Source organism: Acartia tonsa, chromosome 12 (genome assembly GCF_053477335.1).
Source record: "Acartia tonsa isolate MP-2025a chromosome 12, ASM5347733v1, whole genome shotgun sequence".
In the NCBI taxonomy this organism is placed as follows: Eukaryota; Metazoa; Arthropoda; class Copepoda; order Calanoida; family Acartiidae; genus Acartia; species Acartia tonsa.
Window position 1 is genome coordinate 4796339 of NC_137271.1, and position 21959 is coordinate 4818297.

At 33.0% G+C, this 21959-nt stretch overlaps 2 protein-coding genes and 1 long non-coding RNA gene across 4 annotated transcripts; 2 read left to right on the plus strand and 1 right to left on the minus strand.

The window, feature by feature from the left end:
* Positions 1-945: 945 nt before the first annotated feature.
* On the plus strand, positions 946-8829 carry LOC145334371 (uncharacterized). Its single transcript, XM_080179824.1, has 3 exons — positions 946-1165; positions 1301-1466; positions 1673-8829. Exon 3 carries the CDS (start codon positions 1855-1857, stop codon positions 8827-8829), a length of 6975 nt encoding a protein of 2324 aa, XP_080035950.1. The 5' UTR covers positions 946-1165; positions 1301-1466; positions 1673-1854.
* Positions 8830-8896: 67 nt separating this feature from the next.
* Positions 8897-10652, plus strand: LOC145334403 (uncharacterized). 2 transcript variants are annotated; one of them, XR_013884825.1, is made up of 4 exons: positions 8897-9564; positions 9916-10096; positions 10232-10397; positions 10604-10652. It is a non-coding gene; the product is annotated as an uncharacterized LOC145334403 (long non-coding RNA). The 2 variants fall into 2 exon arrangements; XR_013884824.1 differs by lacking the exon at positions 8897-9564 and having other exon boundaries at positions 9877-10096.
* Positions 10653-19194: 8542 nt separating this feature from the next.
* On the minus strand, positions 19195-21953 carry LOC145333001 (uncharacterized). Its single transcript, XM_080178128.1, has 3 exons — positions 21886-21953; positions 21635-21688; positions 19195-21190 (listed from the first exon to the last, which is right to left on the minus strand). The coding sequence occupies exon 3, from the start codon at positions 21144-21146 to the stop codon at positions 19596-19598; it is 1551 nt and encodes a 516-aa protein (XP_080034254.1). The 5' UTR covers positions 21147-21190; positions 21635-21688; positions 21886-21953; the 3' UTR covers positions 19195-19595.
* Positions 21954-21959: the final 6 nt, after the last annotated feature.

The following is a 21959-nucleotide window of genomic DNA, read 5'->3' on the forward strand; positions in this document are numbered from 1 at the left end:
TGATCAAGTACAAACCTCAACTGTTGCCTTTCTGTGCCGGGAGTGTAACGGACGTATGCTAATCCTAACTATTTAGGAGTTATGAGCCACAGTTGAGATGTTGACACAAGCCATAGAGTGCCGAGTAAAGAGTAGTAATGTTGTGGTGTAGAAACAAGTAATTTGATGAAGAAAAGGGGCAAAGATTTACTGGAGAAAGGGGCGAAGACATTGTAAACGATGAACAAGTTAACTGTTGAAATCATGGAGAAAAATTTAAGAGGAGAAAAGAGTTACAACATGATTCTGAGAAAAGAGTAGACCTGAGCCTACAAACTGCTTTGTCGACAGCTTATCTTCACATCACGCCACCCAATTATAGTACTAAATATTAATTTCTAAATTACTAAATTTCATTCCCACTCTTAAATACTTATTCTATGAAAATTGTGTCCAAAGTAATTAAAGCAAAGAAAATAAAGACAATTACGTCCAAAAAGAATTTAAATCTGTATTTGTTCATAGGAAATCATTGTAAAGAATATATGTGCACGCAAAATCAAAAGCAACTTAAAGTTTTAAAGCCTTTTTCTTATTTCAGAAAGTAAAAGTAAGTGAATAAATAAATATTTAATATAACGGGTGGCTATCTAGGTGAGAAAATTTTTATATTTAATTTGTAACAGCGAAGTTGTTGAAAGGATACACCAATGCAAGATAAATGAACAATAAGGTGAAAATATTCAAATAGTATCAAATGTTTTGTTGAAGTCAAACTAACACTAAATCATATGAAGATTGAATTTAAATTAAACAACGTTTCAAATGTTTTGTTAAAGTCAAACTAACATCAAGTGACTTAATGAACTTTCTACTGAAGTAAACTTAATGTATTAAATGTTTTGGTAAAGTCAAACCAACGTAAATTATATAAAGAATAAAGAGCTAAAGTACCTAATTTAAACCTCCATTATAATGGCCTCCAATAATACTGTTCCATTTTAGGTGGATACCCAAACAGAGAACAGATCTGTGTTGTGTGAAAGACCCCTAATGCTAGAAAGACCCCTAAACAAAAGACCCCTAAGCAGAACTAATTTGATTGGCGGAAAACCAGCCTTGGATAATTGGAGAAACTAGTGTGCCCTACCTGTAAAGGGATTTGCTTATCACACTGAAATAAAAGGTATAGAATATTATACTCTTTTTAATTTCTTTATTGTAGCAAGGATTCAAGTAAATGTTCAAAATAATGTTTAAATAATCTGACGTCAATAAGGAAATATAATCTGGCCTTGTCTAACAATTGTTATCTTTGCAGGAAGTTAACAAGAACAGCTACAACCAAAGCTAATGAGAACAAGTCACAATAACTCAAGCTAAATACCATCAAGGAAAGAACACCAACCCTAACAACGCAACTAGGGGATTAATTGGATATGTACTATTCTACTGGAACCAAACTTCAAACCTAACAGAGAGCCAATGTAAGTACTTTATAGCTCATATTCTTTAATACATTAAGTAGAATGAAATTTAAGTGAACAAAGACTTTAGTATGGAATGTAAATTGTAAATTAAATTTCTATTTATTTTTTATTCTTTCATTTCTTTATTTATAAGTGCACTTTTATTAGCCAACCCGTTTTTTATTGTAACTACCTAGAATTAATATTGTTTTTTTTTATTCTAGGTTAATTTTACCGAACATTCGAGTCAAAATAACTGCTCTACTATTTCCAGACTACATTGAAAGAAACTGATAAAATGTTAAACCACAGAAATGAAACACCAGCGGACCAAGATTAAGTGGCTCTGAAAAGCAAAGGTGAGCCGTCCGCTACAGTAAAATTAACAACTGTAACTGTGGTACATATGAATAGTACATCTGAAAGCATTGTCAACCAGCTTTCTCCATCCACTACAGGTGTGATTTCCGACCCAAGGGACCGTGGGACTTTACAGGACCCAGCTGCGCCTTGGGAAGAGAACAGTGTTTATGAAGAATTAAACGAAAGTACATCAACTATTGCTAACCAAAGCCATAGTAGCTTAAAGACTGCTTTTAGTTCAGCTGATCCTAGAGAACAGATTCCTCCATTACCTTCAGAATTGTTTATTGGTAAACCTAACCTGAGACCCAGATTGAAGACTTCTCTTGATGCTCAAGTGTGTGATGGTCTTGCTGATTGTGGCGACTTCATTGATGAAACATTACCCGAGTTATCAACTGATGGAGAAGATGTCAATGAAGACGACCTATACATAGAAGATGATGTTGTAGATCAGTTCCAACTTCCCAGTGCTACTGTTTTGAAAACCCTACCTCCACTTGATGTTGAACTGAGTGATAGTGAAGAGGAGAGACCTGAATCTGCTGCTAGTATTGTTACAATTAAACCCAGGATGGCAAGATCTACTGTTGCCATGAAAAAGGCTCTTGCTGATTATGAACGTGCAATAACTACCTTTGATGTCATTTTTGTTGACTTAGAACCTCCTAATACTCCAGCTGATGAGCTAAAGGACTTGCAAAAGGATGCTACAGAGCAGAGAAAAGCTTTGATTGATGCTATCTCCTTGTTTGCAGCAGAACCCCATGATGACTTCACTGCAGCGAAGCATGCTAAAGCTAACACTTATTGTACACACTATACAAATAAGATAAAGCTAATTTATATTCAAGTAAAGCAGAATGATGAGTTAGACAGAAGACATGCTGCTGAAGCACCTCCACAGCAACAGCATGTACATGGTGGAGATCACCGACACCAGCAGTCTACGATATCCTCTCAACGAGTCATAAGATTATTACCTCCACTAAAACAAAGTGTATTGGATATAAATGCTAAATTCACTGAGATACGCCTCCAACCTGTAACCTCCACCATTGAGTTGAAAGGGCTGGAAAATGCATTCAAGTCTAACTGTGACTCCATGCAAGAATGTTGCAGACAAATAGAGGAATTAAATAAAAATGCTACCTGTGCTGGAGACCCTGATTCAATAGAAATATTGGATGGTTTGTCCATATCTCTCTATAAGTCAAAGAGAGACACCAGAAAAAGATTAGATGATGTTACTGGTTCCTTTGGAATCCTCCCAGGAATGATTGAAATCAGTGGTAAAAACATAACTGTTGAAGCTCCTGTGTTTTCTGGAGTCTTTTCAGAAGAACTTGACTATTTTACCTTCTCCAAACGACTAGATGAGTATTTTAGCCAGACTGGTGCATTGTCTACTGCACAAAAACTTCTAAAGCTACGGAATGACTGTCTTAAATCCCCAGCCAAGGAATGTGTTGCATCTGCCAGTTCTTATGACGTTGCCATGCATTTGCTAAAATCCCACTTTGGTAAACCTACGATGGTCTTTATGAACAAGGTTCAAGATTTAAAGTCATGTGGGAAGTGTCCGGAAAAGATTGTTGAAAAACGCAACTGGGTATTTAATGTTACCCAAAAGATAAAATCCTTAACTGAATTGGCACAGGATCACGGCTTAACCATGATGTTTGAGTCCACAAACATTGTAGGAGTGCTACAGAAGATCATGTTACCCAAGGATCATGAGGACTTCAGAAAGGTTATGAGGGAAGAGATGAAAGCAAAGCCAGAAATGGTAATTACCCGTGGTTACACCCTTGAAGCTATGTTGGGCTTTTTGGAGGATATTGCTATTGACACAAATTGTGATATCGACTATATGGCGGCTACCAGTTTTAGTTCATATCGTGAGCTACTCGATGGAATAAAGGGTCCTAAGCCACCTTCTGCTGAGAAAGCAAAGGAACCTTATAAAGACAGCCGTAAACATACCCAGCCTAAGAAATATTCTGCTATGCCAATAGAGAATGATGATCTTGAGGACCTGTATGATTTGGATGAAGTGTCGGAGGATTCTGATGATAATCAGATTGAGTCTCTTGATGTTGGTGGTAACTGCTTATCACAGCCTATTATGTCTAACAACACTGAGCCCAGAGCAATAAAATGTAAGTTTTGTGATCACAGCCATACTAATTTGGCATACTGCAAGGATTTCCAAGACACCCCTGTTAAGAAAAGATGGAGGAAGATCATGAAAATGAAGGCTTGTTATCGCTGTTTAAGGACTGATGCAGGATTGGATATGGACAACAGAAGTTCATGGCTGAAGAATCATATGAAAAATTGTAGTGACAAGTGGCTGTGTAAGGTGGACAGATGTGGTGACAAGGATGATATCAGAAAAAATCATATCTTAATTTGTCCTTTTCATCAAGAAGAGAATAAGAAGTTTGAGACTGAGTTTATCAAGACTCTTGACAAGAGTAAGTTAGAGAGTGATGTAACGTTTTTTCTCGCTTCCTACTTATCCTCGGCTCAGACCACTCCAGAAACAGATGCCTTTGATGAGGCTGTGTATTTAAATGGTAAGGATCCATCTACCATTGTGATTGAGCCGGAAGTTAAGGATTGTCCAATTTATCAGTTACAGTACATTTCTGGTAAAAACAATGAAAAACTCCTTGTATTCTATGACACAGGTTGTTGGTCCTCAGGTTTGAGCAATAGTGCTTACTCAGCCCTTGATACTGTAACTGTGAGAGAAGGTCCTACTACCCTTCAAGTAGCAGCTGGCGCTGAGATTAATATCCCTTATGGTGAAGAAAAGTTCTGGCTACCTTTAGATGGTAAATCTGATTCTGGAAAGGATCGTATGGCAACTTTTACTGGATTGAGAATGGAAAATGTGAGCTGTCCATTTCCTAATTGGCCATTGAGAAAGGTTTATGATGATATCTCTGCTGAGTTCAACAAGCTGCATCCCTGTAAATCACTTCCTACCATTGAAGACTGTATTGGAAATAAAGATGTTGACATTATGATTGGTATTAAGTTCAATAAATATCACCCTAAATTACTATTCTCGTTACCTGGAGGTCTTGAAATAAGGCAGGCTGTTCTTAAAGGTTGGAATGGCAACCAAGCTGTCCTTGCTGGACCCCACCACCTCTGGCAACATGTTGGAGCTGCAAGTAGTTTTATGGGGCCTGGAGCTTACCTATCCTTCGAATGTAGAGCTTATCGTGTTCAGTGTGATACTCTTTGGAACAACCTTGCTCCGGTACATGAAGAACCAATTAAACTAAGCCCACCTGAAAATTGGTCATTGTTTTGTGAATGTGGAGAGCTTCTTGAGAATCCTCTAGTTGATGATGACCGCGCTGTAATTTCTGCTATGTATGCTGTAAGTGCTGGACGCCAAGTGAAGGAATTTAAACTGTTGGATGAAATAGGTGCTGAGCTTGGATACAGATGCATTAAGTGTAGAAGTTGTAATCCGTGTAAAGATGGTGAGAGATTAGAAGAAGTGTCATTGAAGGAGGAACAAGAATCATATCAGATCAAGAATTGTGTGTCTTATGATGAAAGGAATAAAGTGGTAATGACAGAGCTTCCCTTTATCCGTGATCCTACAACCCACCTGACTGATAACAAAAATGTAGCTATGAAAATCCTTGACAGCCAAGTTAAACTTGCCACTAAAGATGAAAATGTTAAGGAAGAGATCATCAAAAGTTTTCAAAAATTAGTTGATAATGGCCACCTTGTGAAAATAAGTGACCTACCTGAGGCAGAAAAGGAATTAGCTAACAAGCCTGGCTACTGGATACCATGGAGAGCTGTGTATTCAAGTTCAAGCATCAGTACTCCCTGCAGACTTGTGTTTGATGCTAGCTCAAGGACTAGAACAGGTTACAGCTTGAATGATTGCTTGGCAAAGGGAGACTCCAAACTAGCTAACCTACTCCACCTTCTTGTCCAATTTCGAAAGGGTAAAGCTGCACTGTCTGCAGATATCCGTATGGCTTATAACACCATTAAACTGAAATCAGAGTTTTACCAGTATCAAAAAATGCTTTGGAAGGACTGTTTATCTATAGATGGTGATACAATAGAGATGGTGATTCGGACATTGATTTATGGCGTAAAGCCAGCTGGCCAGCTGACAGCTGAAGGGTTTAATCTGGTTGCTGATGTTGCTGAAGAGAAAGAGCCAGATCTGAAACTTGGGGCCGATACTTTAAGAGACAAGAAATATGTTGATGATATACTTGCTGCTTATGATAATGATGATGTTAGAGATCTTGCTGGAGACTGTCTTGAAAAGACATTAAATTATGGAACAATGGAAGTGAAAGCTGTCACTAAGAGTGGCCATGAACCTGATGAGAAAGTTACCACTGATGGTGCTAACTGTGGATTACTTGGCTACAAATGGGCTCCCAAAGATGATCTGATTGGACTTGATATTAAACCTTTGTATCTTGGCAAGCGGAAACGAGGTAAACGACCACCCTCTGTTGAAGGTGATATCCGAGAAGCTTTATCAGGTAGATTTACCAAGCGTGTGATTGCTGGTACTGTTGCAGTCATCTTTGACCCGTTAGGGCTTATTGTTCCTGTTACTGGCCGACTGAAACTAGACTTAAGTGAAATATGTAAACTGAAAGTTGATTGGGATGATATGTTGCCAGTTGAGTTGCTTGATGTTTGGGTACACAATCTTCAACAAGTGCAATTGCTTGCTGACTTTAAAGTGCCTCGCAGTATATTTAATTATGATGTTGATGTTACCAATGGAGTAACACTCTTGGTAGTCACTGATGCTAGTCAATCCATAGCAGTAGCTACTGTATATGCTCAAATGAATCTTAATTCTGGAGGAAAGATCTGTAATCTTGTCATGAGCAAGTCTAAGCTGGTCACTAAACTCACAGTCCCAAAGGCAGAGTTAAAAGCTTGTAATATGGGCTGTGTTTTGGCAAATCTGGTTGTAAGAGATTTTGGAGAATGTGTCAAGAGAGTCATCTTTGCCACCGATAGTGTCATTGCCCTCTATTGGATGAACTGTGATTCTCGCCCACTACAAACGTCAGTTAGAAACATGGTCATTGATATTCGCAGGCTATGTAATGTTGATGATTGGTTGCATATAGAGTCTGCCTTGAACCCTGCTGATATTGCTACCCGCACTGCTGATGCTTCTATGGTTACAGATGATTCCGAATGGCAGCTGGGTAAAGATTGGATGCGAGAGGAAGTATCAGACATGCCACTTAAATCACTAGCAGAGATCTCTATGGATCATGAGGAGCAACGGCTGGCTTTACTGGAGATCCGTAATTCTGGTGCCCCTGGGCTAACCCTACTGGCTTTCAACAATAAAATAAGCCTTAGAAATGACCTTAGCGACTATCTTGTTGACCCTATGAGATACACTTGGAACCACCTATTGAGAAGGATTGCTATAATTCTGATTGCTGCAGATAAATTCAAAGGTGTGAAGAGTGGAAATGATACCATCATTCATGACAACCCAGGTGTGGTTATTGTTGAAGATAGTTACATAGATAGAGCCAAGAATTACTTATTCAAGAAGACAACTAAAGAATTATTTGAATTTAATGAATGGAAGAAGATTGATGCGCTTGGTGAGATGAAAAATGATATATTTGTTTATACTGGCAGAATACTGTCTGGTCATGAGGCTGAACTTGCCGACAATTCCTTGGACTTATCCAGACTTTCATTTGCTGTACCTGTCTTGGACCGTAACAGTCCAGTAGCATACTGTATTATGAGAACTTGCCATGAGAAACTGACTCATCATGGGGGAGCTGTATCTTCTCTACTGAAAAGTTATGAATTTGCTTTTATTATAGGTGGAAGGTCACTTGCTACAGAAATTAAGACAAAGTGTACCTTTTGTCAGCGGTACAAACTTAAAACCATCCAAATTGAGATGGGTAAACTTGATGATGCCCGTTATAATGTTGCCCCAGCTTTCACAATATGCCAACTTGATCTATTTGGCCCCTATGAGATGAAATGCCAAGTCCACCAACGACAAACACGTAACACGGAGACTGCTCAAGCCTGGGGTGTCGCAATCAAATGCTGTGCTACCAATGCTCTTGGCCTCTATGTGATGATTGGCTATGATACTGACAATTTCTTACTAGCTTTCCAGCGGCATATATACAGGTATGGTACACCGCTCCAAGTCCGCATTGATGCTGGTTCCCAGCTGATCAAAGGTTTCAAGGATATGAAGATTTATGTTGCAGATGTTGCCAAGACCTTAAATGTTGAGACTGGTTCAAGTATTTCTTTCAAAGTTGCCCCTCCTGGAGCTCACAATTGGAACGGGATGGCTGAAAGATCAATTAAGGAAATCAAAGGAATGCTAAATACTGTTTTCAAAGGAAGGAATTTCTCTGTTATACAATTTGAGACAGCATTGGCCTATATTGCATCAGAACTTAATAACCTACCCTTCTGTCTTGGAAACAGGTACACAAATCTTGATGGTTTGGATTTACTTACCCCTAGCAGACTGCTTATGGGAAGAAACAAAGGTAGGACAGCTCTAGGTAGAGTTACTGTTGAAAGTCCTGGTAAAATGATGAGTTCTATTGATGATATTGAGAAAGCTTGGTGGGAAGTATTCAAAAATGCAAGGCTAGCTGATTTTTTCCCTAAGTCCAACAAATGGACCCACACCTCTCACCAGCCCAAAGTGGGGCAGATTGTTGTATTTCTACGAGATTTGTCAAATGCTTTTGGTTCCAGCATCTTCCGTATTGGCAGAATCAAGCAAGTCTTTGAGTCTAAAGATGGTGTTGTTCGCAAGGTTGAAATTGAATACAGATTATGGTTGTCCAAAACCACAAGCACTGTCATGAGGAGCCTTAGAGATGTGGCTATCTTAGAGGTTGAAACAGACCTTGACCTAGGAGGTCAGATAGAGGCTGAATTTGCCATGGACCACCTGTGGAACTACTACAACAGGGTTGCTTAAACCCCACTACAAATATTGTACAAACTGATTAATTTATCCTGTGAAGTTTTATCAATGTTTTACCCATACTGTAATGAAGAAATACTGAATACCTACAAATTCTGATCAAGTACAAACCTCAACTGTTGCCTTTCTGTGCCGGGAGTGTAACGGACGTATGCTAATCCTAACTATTTAGGAGTTATGAGCCACAGTTGAGATGTTGACACAAGCCATAGAGTGCCGAGTAAAGAGTAGTAATGTTGTGGTGTAGAAACAAGTAATTTGATGAAGAAAAGGGGCAAAGATTTACTGGAGAAAGGGGCGAAGACATTGTAAACGATGAACAAGTTAACTGTTGAAATCATGGAGAAAAATTTAAGAGGAGAAAAGAGTTACAACATGATTCTGAGAAAAGAGTAGACCTGAGCCTACAAACTGCTTTGTCGACAGCTTATCTTCACATCACGCCACCCAATTATAGTACTAAATATTAATTTCTAAATTACTAAATTTCATTCCCACTCTTAAATACTTATTCTATGAAAATTGTGTCCAAAGTAATTAAAGCAAAGAAAATAAAGACAATTACGTCCAAAAAGAATTTAAATCTGTATTTGTTCATAGGAAATCATTGTAAAGAATATATGTGCACGCAAAATCAAAAGCAACTTAAAGTTTTAAAGCCTTTTTCTTATTTCAGAAAGTAAAAGTAAGTGAATAAATAAATATTTAATATAACGGGTGGCTATCTAGGTGAGAAAATTTTTATATTTAATTTGTAACAGCGAAGTTGTTGAAAGGATACACCAATGCAAGATAAATGAACAATAAGGTGAAAATATTCAAATAGTATCAAATGTTTTGTTGAAGTCAAACTAACACTAAATCATATGAAGATTGAATTTAAATTAAACAACGTTTCAAATGTTTTGTTAAAGTCAAACTAACATCAAGTGACTTAATGAACTTTCTACTGAAGTAAACTTAATGTATTAAATGTTTTGGTAAAGTCAAACCAACGTAAATTATATAAAGAATAAAGAGCTAAAGTACCTAATTTAAACCTCCATTATAATGGCCTCCAATAATACTGTTCCATTTTAGGTGGATACCCAAACAGAGAACAGATCTGTGTTGTGTGAAAGACCCCTAATGCTAGAAAGACCCCTAAACAAAAGACCCCTAAGCAGAACTAATTTGATTGGCGGAAAACCAGCCTTGGATAATTGGAGAAACTAGTGTGCCCTACCTGTAAAGGGATTTGCTTATCACACTGAAATAAAAGGTATAGAATATTATACTCTTTTTAATTTCTTTATTGTAGCAAGGATTCAAGTAAATGTTCAAAATAATGTTTAAATAATCTGACGTCAATAAGGAAATATAATCTGGCCTTGTCTAACAATTGTTATCTTTGCAGGAAGTTAACAAGAACAGCTACAACCAAAGCTAATGAGAACAAGTCACAATAACTCAAGCTAAATACCATCAAGGAAAGAACACCAACCCTAACAACGCAACTAGGGGATTAATTGGATATGTACTATTCTACTGGAACCAAACTTCAAACCTAACAGAGAGCCAATGTAAGTACTTTATAGCTCATATTCTTTAATACATTAAGTAGAATGAAATTTAAGTGAACAAAGACTTTAGTATGGAATGTAAATTGTAAATTAAATTTCTATTTATTTTTTATTCTTTCATTTCTTTATTTATAAGTGCACTTTTATTAGCCAACCCGTTTTTTATTGTAACTACCTAGAATTAATATTGTTTTTTTTTATTCTAGGTTAATTTTACCGAACATTCGAGTCAAAATAACTGCTCTACTATTTCCAGACTACATTGAAAGAAACTGATAAAATGTTAAACCACAGAAATGAAACACCAGCGGACCAAGATTAAGTGGCTCTGAAAAGCAAAGGTGAGCCGTCCGCTACAGAGCTGCAGGCCTCCAGGTGGACTCTGTACACGAATAAAATAAAAATTTTAAATTTAAGGAGTTAGAGGTTTATTAAACAACATTGGCATTTTTAAAGATGCTATTTATATGTTTAAAGAAAAAATGACAACCGACCTCCAGGTTTTGATGCTGCAGGCCTCCAGGTGGACTCGGGACAGGTATAAATAAAAAATTCTTACTTATGTAGTTAGAGGTTAGTTTATAAAACACCATAAGCTTCTTTGCAGATGTTATTTACATATCTAAAGAAAAAATACAATTGACCTCCAGGTCCAGGTGCTGCAGGCTTCCATGTAGACTCTGTCCAGAGAAAACCTGGAGGCCTGAATTTTAACTTTTCAAATAAGAAATTTGAGTCTTTTACCTGTCCTGAATGAACCTGAACTTGGATCCCGATATGTTAATAAATAATGTTAAGTAAATGCATATTCTGTTATATAAATAGACCTCTAACTCTTCATATAAGAAATTAGATTGTTTACCTCTTCAGAGTGGACTTAAAGGACTGCAGGACCTGAACTTGGAGGCCGATTTATATATTTTTTTCAGATATGTTAATAAGATCCTAAAAAATACATATTCTGTTTTATAAGTTGACCTCTAACTCTTAAAATAAGAAATTTGATTTTTTACCTGTCCAGAGTGAACCAGGAGGCCTGCAGGGCTTGACCCTGGGGGCTAATTTTCAATTTTTTTTCCGATATGTTAATAACATCCAAAAAGATGCATATTCTTTTTTATAGGTTGACCTCTAACTCTTCAAAAAAAAATTTGAATTTTTACCAGTCCAGAGTGGACCTGGTGGCCTGCAGGGCTTGACCCTGGGGGCTAATTTCAATTTTTTTCAGATATGTTAATAACATCCAAAAAGATGCATATTCTGTTTTATAGGTTGACCTCTAACTCTTCAAAAAAAAAATTTGAATTTTTACCAGTCCAGAGTGGACCTTGTGGCCTGCATTACCAGAATTTGGAGGCCAATTTTAATTTTTTTCTTCTGATTTGTTAATAACATCCTGAAAGATGCATATTCTGTTTAATAAGTTGATCTAAAAATTTTACAATTTTTTTACCTGTTCAGAAACCACCTTTTAGCCTGCAGCACCTGAACCTGGAAACTTATCCAAAAAAATTATTAAATATAAGTGAACTACTACCCAAAAGTAAACTTTTATCCCAATTAACCTCTAGTCTCATATTAATACCTAGCCTAATAATCACGAAGTAAGCGAAAGTGGTAAATTTTCCCCCTCACCCTTAAGTTAATTCTATGAAAAATAACTGATATTTAAATCATACCTAATCACAAACAAAAATATATTTTAAAGGATTTTCTCGTATTCATTTGAATCTGGTGGATAGGAACCGGTTCTCATGAATACGAAAAAACTATGTCTAGCATTGTGTTATATCCAGTTTTCTACGAATATAGAAATGTACAATCATACGATTAAAACCAGTTATAATTGTACATTCTATATCCGCGGAAAGCCGTTTATAATACGATACAAGAAATAACTTTTCTTCATCTCTTTTTTACTGTACCTAGAGCTTTATGCATTTTTGTCGTATTACAGTATCTTTTGAGCCCCCCGCAGGGGCTAGAAATAGAAGACGTACTGTGAAAATAAGACAAAACGCTCCTTAAGAGGTGTTGTCACAAAACTGACAATATTCGTTTTTTGTTATATAAATGTAATATTATATAGTATATATAGTAAATTTTGGTCAAGTAAAGGTAATAATATATAGTATATATAGTGAATTTTGGTCATATAGTATGATATAGTATCCAAATTCATCCTATATAGTATAAATAGTATATATAGTATGCAGTGGTCGCCCTGGGTATAACTATAATGAATAAATATTGAATTGTATTTTATCAATGTTTTGCTGTTCATTTCAGATTGTTTCCTGCTGCTATTAAAAAAATTATGTTATGTTAGACGTCATGTTTATATTGTGAAGTTATTTAAGGTTTATAAAGGTTACGAAGTACCTATACAAATTGACTTTATACATATTTTGAATGTGATCAATAGCTACCTAAGAAATTTTTGTATCCTATATTAAGTTGAGTTAAACAATATTTTTTAACTTTTTCGCCAGTAAAAAATATGTTTTAATTGGTATAGTTCTCGGTGATTACTAATCTTTAATTATGATTGGGTATAATTAAACTGGTAGAATTAGCAAAATAGTTGATAGTTAATAAGTCACCTGTATTTAGAAATGAACAAGGGTAACAATTCTTATAACTCTTCCAGCTCTTTATTTCTTTTTCATCCTTTTAATCTGAAATATTTGCACAATTATCAAGATAACACAGGTTGTTTGTTCTTTAGGTCAATAATATTTTTACAGCTGGGGAAAAAATAAATCTTGTGCAGAATATACACCCCTGTTTAAATCTTAGATTTAGTGGCATCCACAGAGTTTTGCCAGGGAGATTAAAGCATGATTTGGGTGATAAATATCAGAATTTTACAATTCCTATATTAAAGAGTGTTGCCCCTTCCCTCCTTAACCCCTATTCTACAAGCTTATGCTTAGATTTACTCAATAAAAAGTAATAATTTTAAAAATATGGTCAGTACAAAATCATATGTTAGAATTATATTAGGTCTTATTTTAGAGTTTATTATACCCATCTGAGAATTCTACATATCTGTACATGAAATTTGTAATATAAAAAAAACATCATGATAATACTTGGTAATTAAATATATTAGATTTATAAAGATTTAAACCTGAAAAGAACAAAACTTTTAAACAATTTTTGAGTAAATAAACTTGATGACATTACCTTAAAATTATAAAAAAAAGTTTATTACAAAGGAAAAACATGTAAAAATATCTGCATTATTAAGATAATAAATTTAAATATCATTTAAACAATTGTGTTTATATATTTACATTGTTTTATAATATAGTAGATTGGTACGTTTTTAAGCATTAAATCTAGTAAAATTAAAATTTGACAAAAGTAGAATAATGATTATTTATAACTTACAGTATATACTTTATCAATTACAATATTATTTATTACAATACTAGCCAGGTGCTAGGTCAAATCTGATGTAAATTCTTCCCAATAATTTTTCACCAAATCTTCTTCAACTTATATTTTAGTACTTTCTGTTTTTACTTAAGAAATATTAGTTTTGTCCTCTTCCTTTATAAATACTTGTTCAAATTCAGAATTATCAATGTTGTTGTCACTAACAGATATATTATTCTCACTAGTATGTACTTCATGAGACTTAGCATGCGTATTTCTGTTGCTTGATGAAGTAAATGATTTACCACAAATATCACATCAATATGGTTTTTCTCCACTATGCGTTCTCATGTGTGTATCTTTATGCTGAGGTTGACTAAACGATTTACCACAAATTTCACATGAATACTGTTTCTCTCCAGTATGTAATTTCATATGTACAACTTTATGATGTGAACAACTTAATGATTTATCACATATTTCACATGAATATGGTTTCTCACCAGTGTGTGTTCTCATATGTTAATTTCTATTACTTTGATCCGAGAATAATTTACTACATATTTTACAGGAGTATGGTTTATCACCAGTATGTGTTCTCATATGTATTTCTTTATTTCCTAACTGTGATAATGATTTACAACATATTTCACATGAATATGGTTTTTCTCCTGTATGTGTCTCAAATGCCTTTCTCTAATTTGAGATGTACTAAATGTTTCGCCACAAATCTGACAAGAGTTCTTCTCTTTTTCACTATCCATTATCCTATGCTGTTATATAATTATAGATATTTTATATTCCTTGCAGTGGCATAAGTTACAAATCTAAAATTTGAATAAGTAATTAGCTGAAGATTATATTTATACAAAATTACCATCAATTTCAGGACAATCTAAAAATTAACAAGTCAGCAAATATTTGCAGTAAAATTTTAAATGTGCAAACAAGGGGGGGGGGGGGAAGTTCTGACACTTTTGCGTAAACGGTGAGTATAGGCTTTATCTTTGGACTGAGAGGATAGGTTATTAGGGATAAAATCATTCTTATATGATGAATTTCCCCCAGATTTAAGATTTTTTGGATAGGCCTCCAGGTTCCGGAGCTCCAGGCCTCCAGGTGGTCTCTGTACGGGTAAAATTGAAAAAATTTTTTTTTTTTTTAAGTTACAGGTCAACTTATAAAACAAAATATGCATCTTTTTTAATATTATTCACATATTTGAAGAAAAAATATGCATATTTTGTTTTATAAGTTGATTTTTAACTTTAAAAAAAAATTTATTTTTTTCATTTTTACCTGTACAGAGACCACCTGGAGGCCTGGAGCTCCGGAACCTGGAGGTCTATCCAAAAAATCTTAAATCTGGGGGAAATTCATCATATAAGAATGATTTTATCCCTATTAACCTATCCTCTCAGTCCAAAGATAAAGCCTATACTCACCGTTTACGCAAATGTGTCAGAACTTCCCCCCCCCCTTACACTGCAGAAATAAATTAATTTTATCAAAGGGTTAGCAGCCTGTTATATTTTAGAACTAATGAAAACTGAGAATACACAAAGAAAAAATTATACATTACATTGGTATATCTGGCCTAGAGTAAACATTATTGAAAAATACTAAAATATGCCCCAAGATGATGGGAATGTATACAAGAAAAATCAGAAGTCTAGTTTTAAAAGCAGCTGAGTAAATTTCATTTCACCCATAGCAAATCAAATAGAATGACAAAGTGAATTATAGCTTCGATACTAAAAATTATATTCCATTTTTTTTTAGGGTTGGCAATCCAAATCCGAATCTGGTCCAAAAATTAAACGGATTGCCATCACTAATTTTTTTTTCAAATTATTTAAAACAATACAAAAATATTTCACCTCTTTTTTCAAATTTTCATCTACAGTTCTTATTTATTCTTCACATTTACTCCATTTCATTTTGTATTCATCTGAAAAAAAAATAATTTTTTATATATGAAGTATATTCTGTACATAAAAAATACAAGGGAAGTTTGCAATAAATATATGTTTTTGACTACAAAACAAAGTTCTACAAAGTGAATTTAAATTTCATCCTTTGAAAATTTCTGAACTTCTTAAACAGTTTTAATTTTATCTTATGTAGTTTTTGAAAATAACTTTATTAACCCTTAACGGTCGGGGGGGGGGGGCGTTGAACGCCCCCCATCCGGTTTTTTCTATCTCATTTTCTGTGTGTGAAAGATAAAGAGCTCAAACTGCTTGTCTTTTTAAGTGTGGGTAAGAGACATAACTGAGAGTTGAAATTTTTTGAATATCTCCATCCTGGCGGGCACAGGATGCCAGCAAACCTGGCAGGGTCATCCAGGTAAAGAGCAAAATTATTTTTTTTGACTTAAACAACCCATTTTATCTTACCAAAATACTAAAATATCCTCTAGTAGTACATCCTCATATCAAATACAGGTGTTCAAGTCAATTTTAGGATCCAGGTATAATCCTGCAGGTCCTGATCCTCCAGGTCTCCAGAAATCTTTAAAAGGCTCCTGTGGCCGCAATTTTTGACTTAGAGACTTCAAATTTCAAACTTAAGCTTTTCTTACATGTTTACATGATGTATTAAAATTTCATAAAGATCCGCCGCCGTTTTCCCGCCGACCGCCGACTGCGGCGGCTGGAAGCTGCCAAGTACAGCTGCGGCCGCTGAAATTATATTTTGATATTTCAAATATAAAATTTACATAAAGATAAACATTTTCTGCAAAAAGATTTTTATTCTAGCTTCAAAAATAAAAAAATTACAGCCGTTTGAAATTTATAAGTAAAAAAGGACCTAAAAACAAAGGTTGTTAACTAAAAGGGTGAAGGAAGCGAAAATTGACCTTGACTTACTTAAGGTCGGAAATTCATCATAACACAGGAGACTTGCACAAAATTTTTTAGCCCTCTAGCTCTAATAGGAACTGAGATAATAGGGGGGGGGGGGCGTAGAATGAAGGGGTTAATGATATTCTACAGAAACATATACAGGATCACTAAACTAAGTACCTTAAATTGTTTAATGTTATTCACAGAACTATCCCTTAAAAGCAAAATAAAATAAATACGTTAATGGTATTAAACTATACAAAAAAAAATAATGTTTCTCTCACAAAATTATTGTTATAAAGAATAAAAAGTCTTTTTTTATAACAACATCTTTTTAATTAAAACTAAAAATCATTCAATGCTTGATAACATTTGATACATTTTAATGATATAGAACTATATACCTAAACAGGGTTTTTGAATATTTCTAAAAACAACGGCGCTTTTTAGAGCATAAAGATTTCAAAAAGTGTGTATGGTGACTTTTTCGTCTATTATTTTTAATTTTTTAAGTAGATTTATTTCTAATAAAATATTTCTGCCATTCTAAACAGATGACCAAACATATTCTTTATTTATTAAAGTTTTTATTCAACAGATTCTAAATATTTAAAAATACAATTTATTTAAATAAAATTTTCACAGTATAAATCAGATTATCAGATGATGAGCTGATTTAATCTTCAAAATCCCCGCCCCCTTTTGACAAATTATGCTTATATTTTATAATCCGTCATAATAATTTAATAATCAAAATAGGGTAATATATAAAAAATCATTTTTATAAAATAAATTCAAACTTCAATAACTTTTTTGTCTTTAGAGATTTTTTTGTCAAATAAAAAGGTTTTATTTTCTTAATACTATAAGCTACGTTATTAAAGAAAATTCTTTTACTGAAAACGCATCACAATCAAGAAATGTAAAAAAATTACAAATCGCAGTATTTTAAAAATGCTTTTGTGAGGAGCCAAAAAGTATTTCACCTTTAAAACTCATTTAGGTACTTTTCTTTGACCATATTCTAATTTAATATTGAAATTCTACGATTTTTTTTATACAAAATAGATGAGTTATTTTAAGTTTTCTTAATCAACATTTTTCACACAAGGCATTTTTTGACAACATACACCTATCATAGAGGCCGCATTTTTAGAGATAATGAAAAACACCTTTTAAAAGTTTGATGTGATTTTGTACAGAGAACAAGGACATATAATTATTTTTTCTGTATTTCTTCTGGTTGTTTCTGAAAATCAGAAAACTCAGTTTTATTTGACTCACACTGTACAGGTAGGTTCTATATTAAAGAGGAGTTCTTCTCTTTTTCACTATCCATTATTCTATGCTGTTATATAATTATAGATATTTGATATTCCTACAGCGGCATCAGTCACAAACCTGAAATTTAAATAGGTAATCAGCTGAAGATTTTATTAATACAGTAAAGTATAATATAGGAGAAAATCCAAAAGAAATAAGTTTAACAGTGCAGGGGTTTACCATAAAGGTGTTGATGTTGCTTTTACTGAATATTAGAAATTTCAGCAATTTTCATTCAGGTAATTCTCCCGTATTTTTCAAGATTGAATTAAAAATGTCTTTAGGCTTTAGAAGTTTCCCGAAGTTAAAGTATAAAGAATACTAAAACAGCCAATAAGAAGTAAGGGAAGCTATTCACTGAAAATAAATCTATTCAGAAGTTTGAAACAATTCCAAACCTGTTTTAGTAAAATATTTTATTCAAACAATTTTACTAATGTCATTCCTTCCGTAAGTGAGCAAAAAAGTCTAACTTTGACTTAGAAGAATTGTTTTAAGAAATTCATCTAACCAAGCCTAATCACCAAGCCTACCGACGTACACATCGTGTCATTCGTATGTCCGTTTAAGTAAGTTAGCAAACAAACTCTAACTTTAGCCATAGTAAGGCAAGCAGAATGTTTTTCTAAAAAGTTTTTGAATCATCTACCAAACCTACTTAATCTAGAACACTTAATCCCTCCGCCTCCAGCCCGTTTTGTGACTGTTTTAACTTTGGCTATAGTAGGGCCATGGCATGGTTCTTACATTTTTAAATTAACTGTTGGTTAGACGATTTTAAAACTGAAAGAACCATTCCTCTAGCACTACTGAATTCTTCTTAACATCAGAATTTGTTGTCTAGTCAATCATATTACCTTCATTTAAGTGATTGTAACTCTCTTATTATAAGATTAAAACATGGATCTTGATAATCACACAGTCACCTTCTAAATATTAGAGATGATAATATAGATATTTGTGTACTGCTCATAAAGTTTTTATTTGTACTGCTATTTGTTACTACATAGATTTCAAAGAATTGCTGTAAAATATATATTTATCCAATTTTAGTTTTGCTTGAAATCTTTTTGCTTTTTAAATATATATATTATATATTCTTTAATTTTAATTTCTTCCAAAATAAGATTTGTATATCCCTTGTAATGATAAACAAAACTTACTCACCTTTTATTTCTGTCCAACAGCTACAGTTCTTACTACAGTTCTTTCCTTAATTCATTTCAGTTTTCAAATCTGAAAAAATAAGATAGTAGCATACAAATTTAAACAATATAGATAATATAATTATGCAATCCAATATATATGTAATACATATATAAATTTGGATTGCAAAATAGATTAATATTGATATTAAAATAACCTAATTTCGAATTCAAGAGTTGTCATTACACAGCAATGAAATAAAGAATATAGAAAAATTAATTTTATGTAAGTACTTATGAAAAATTTAAATTAATTTCATAGCATGAAACAAGAAATTTTTATAAAAATGAAAACTTGTACATATCAATAAAAGTTAAGTTTTAAAAAGAATAAATCAAGGAGTGACATGAATATCTTTAAATATTTTTGACTAAAATACATGATAACGTTTTTACAAAATATATATTCATATTAATAGGTCGATAAAAAGGTAAAATTAAACAACAGGTTCTTCAAGTTTAAATTCTTCGATATCAATATTTTCATAAGAGTCTTTATCATAAATATTTTCATTATCGGATAAAGGATGAACATATTTATGAATATTTAGAAGATCATGACTTGAAAATATTTTACTGCAAATAACACAGGCAAAAGATTTCAATGCATTAGTTTCTTCTACAAGATTTGTAGCTTTACCATCCTTAACTATCTCAACTGTGAGAGGATCTTTATTTAGACTTTCTTCTTCCTTAATTTCAGGTAAATCTGATGTAAATTCTTCCAAATATATTTTCACCAAATCTTCTTCATTAACTTCTATCTTAGCATTTTTAGTTTTTGCTTGAGAACTATTAGTTGTGTCACCTTCCTTTAGCTCAGTATTATCAATATTATTGTCACTAATATCAATATTGTTGTCACTAATATCAATATTGTTGTCCCTTATATCAATATTGTTGTCACTAATGTCAATGTTGTTGTCACTAATATCAATATTGCTGTCACTAATATCAATATTGTTGTCACTAATATCAATATTGTTGTCTCTTATATCAATATTGTTGTCACTAATACCAATATTGTTGTCACTAATATCAATATTGTTGTCACTAATATCAATATTGTTATCACTAATATCAATATTGTTGTCACTAATATCAATATTGTTATCACTAATATCAATATTGTTGTCACTAATATCAATATTGTTGTCACTAATATCGATAGCATCACTTATATTAGTATCATTTCCATTATTTTTAATACATTTCTTGCTCAGTTCTTTAATTTCTAATGATAATAATTTTTTTATCATCACACAAACAGGTTTCATTGTTGATTGTAAGTGAATATAATTGTCATTGTGTGCTTTCTCATGTTTATCTCTATACTGTGATGTAGTGAATGATTTACCACATACAGCACATGAATATGGTTTCTCACCAGTATGAGTTCTCATATGTGTATTTCTACTATTTGCCTGTGAGAATGATTTACTACAAACTTTACATGAATATGGTTTCTCACCAGTATGAGTTCTCATATGAGTATCTTTAGTTTGAGCTGTCATGAATGATTTTCCACATATATTACATGAATATGGTTTATCACCAGTATGTGTTCTCATATGCCTGTCTCTATTTCCTGTTTTTGAAAAAGATTTAGCACATATATTACACGAAAATGGTTTGTCTCCCATATGAGTTCTCATATGAGTATCTTTACTATGAGATTGTGTAAAGGATTTACCACATATTTCACAAGAATATGGTTTCACTCCAGTATGTATTCTCATATGATTATTTATATATTCAGAACAACTAAATGTTTTACCACAAATCTCACATATATATGGTTTCTCACCAGAATGTGTTCTCATATGAATGTCTTTATTTTTTTTGTCTGAGAAAGATTTCGGACATATTTCACATGAATATGGTTTCTCACCAGTATGTATTCTCATATGAATGTCTCTTTTACTAGCTTTACTAAATGCTTTACTACATATCTGACACTTATGCTTCTTCTTCACTTTAGTTTCCATAATTATCCGCTGTTATTATTCCTTCAGTAGTTTAAATATCAACCCTAAATATTAAATTCCAATTAATTATAGATTCTAATTTTAGTTAAAAGATTCAAGTTCAAGACTTAAACAATTATTTAATAATCATGAAACTAACTTCATAAAAAACATGGAGGACAAAATCAATGCTCTACAAATCAGACAGACAAAAAACATTAACAAAACAGTAGTATAACAAGAATATGTCCTTAAGTTTACAGTTTTATGGACAAAATGTAAAGTTCCTAACGAATAGGACCGTTCTAACATACCCTAAACTGCCATCCTTACCTATATCGTAGAGGAGCTACACTTTTAATGAGCAATTACAAAAATAAAAGTATTGGTTGGTTATTATCCCAAAGGTACAAATTTCAATTAATAATTTTTGCCGATGATTGTCTTTGTTCAAATCCATTCATTTTTATTGTACAAATTAAAAATACTCTTCTAATAAAGACACTTACATTTAAAGAATATAAAGTTCTGATTGTTATAACCAACAATATATCCTCAGCAGTCTAAAATAATTAAATTAACATAAAAAAAATTATTAATAACATAAAAGTATATTTTTCTTATAATAAATAAATACTTGGTTCCAAAATTTACCCCATAAAAATATGTTTTTATTTTCTATGTTATTGTGGGTAATTAATTATTCTTACTATAATTAGGTATATTTAAACAGTGAAAATATTGACAACATAGTAATCACCTGTATTTAGTAATAAACCTGGTTTACAGTTCTTATTCTTATGTTTCATCCTTTCTGAATTTCTTTCTGAAAAT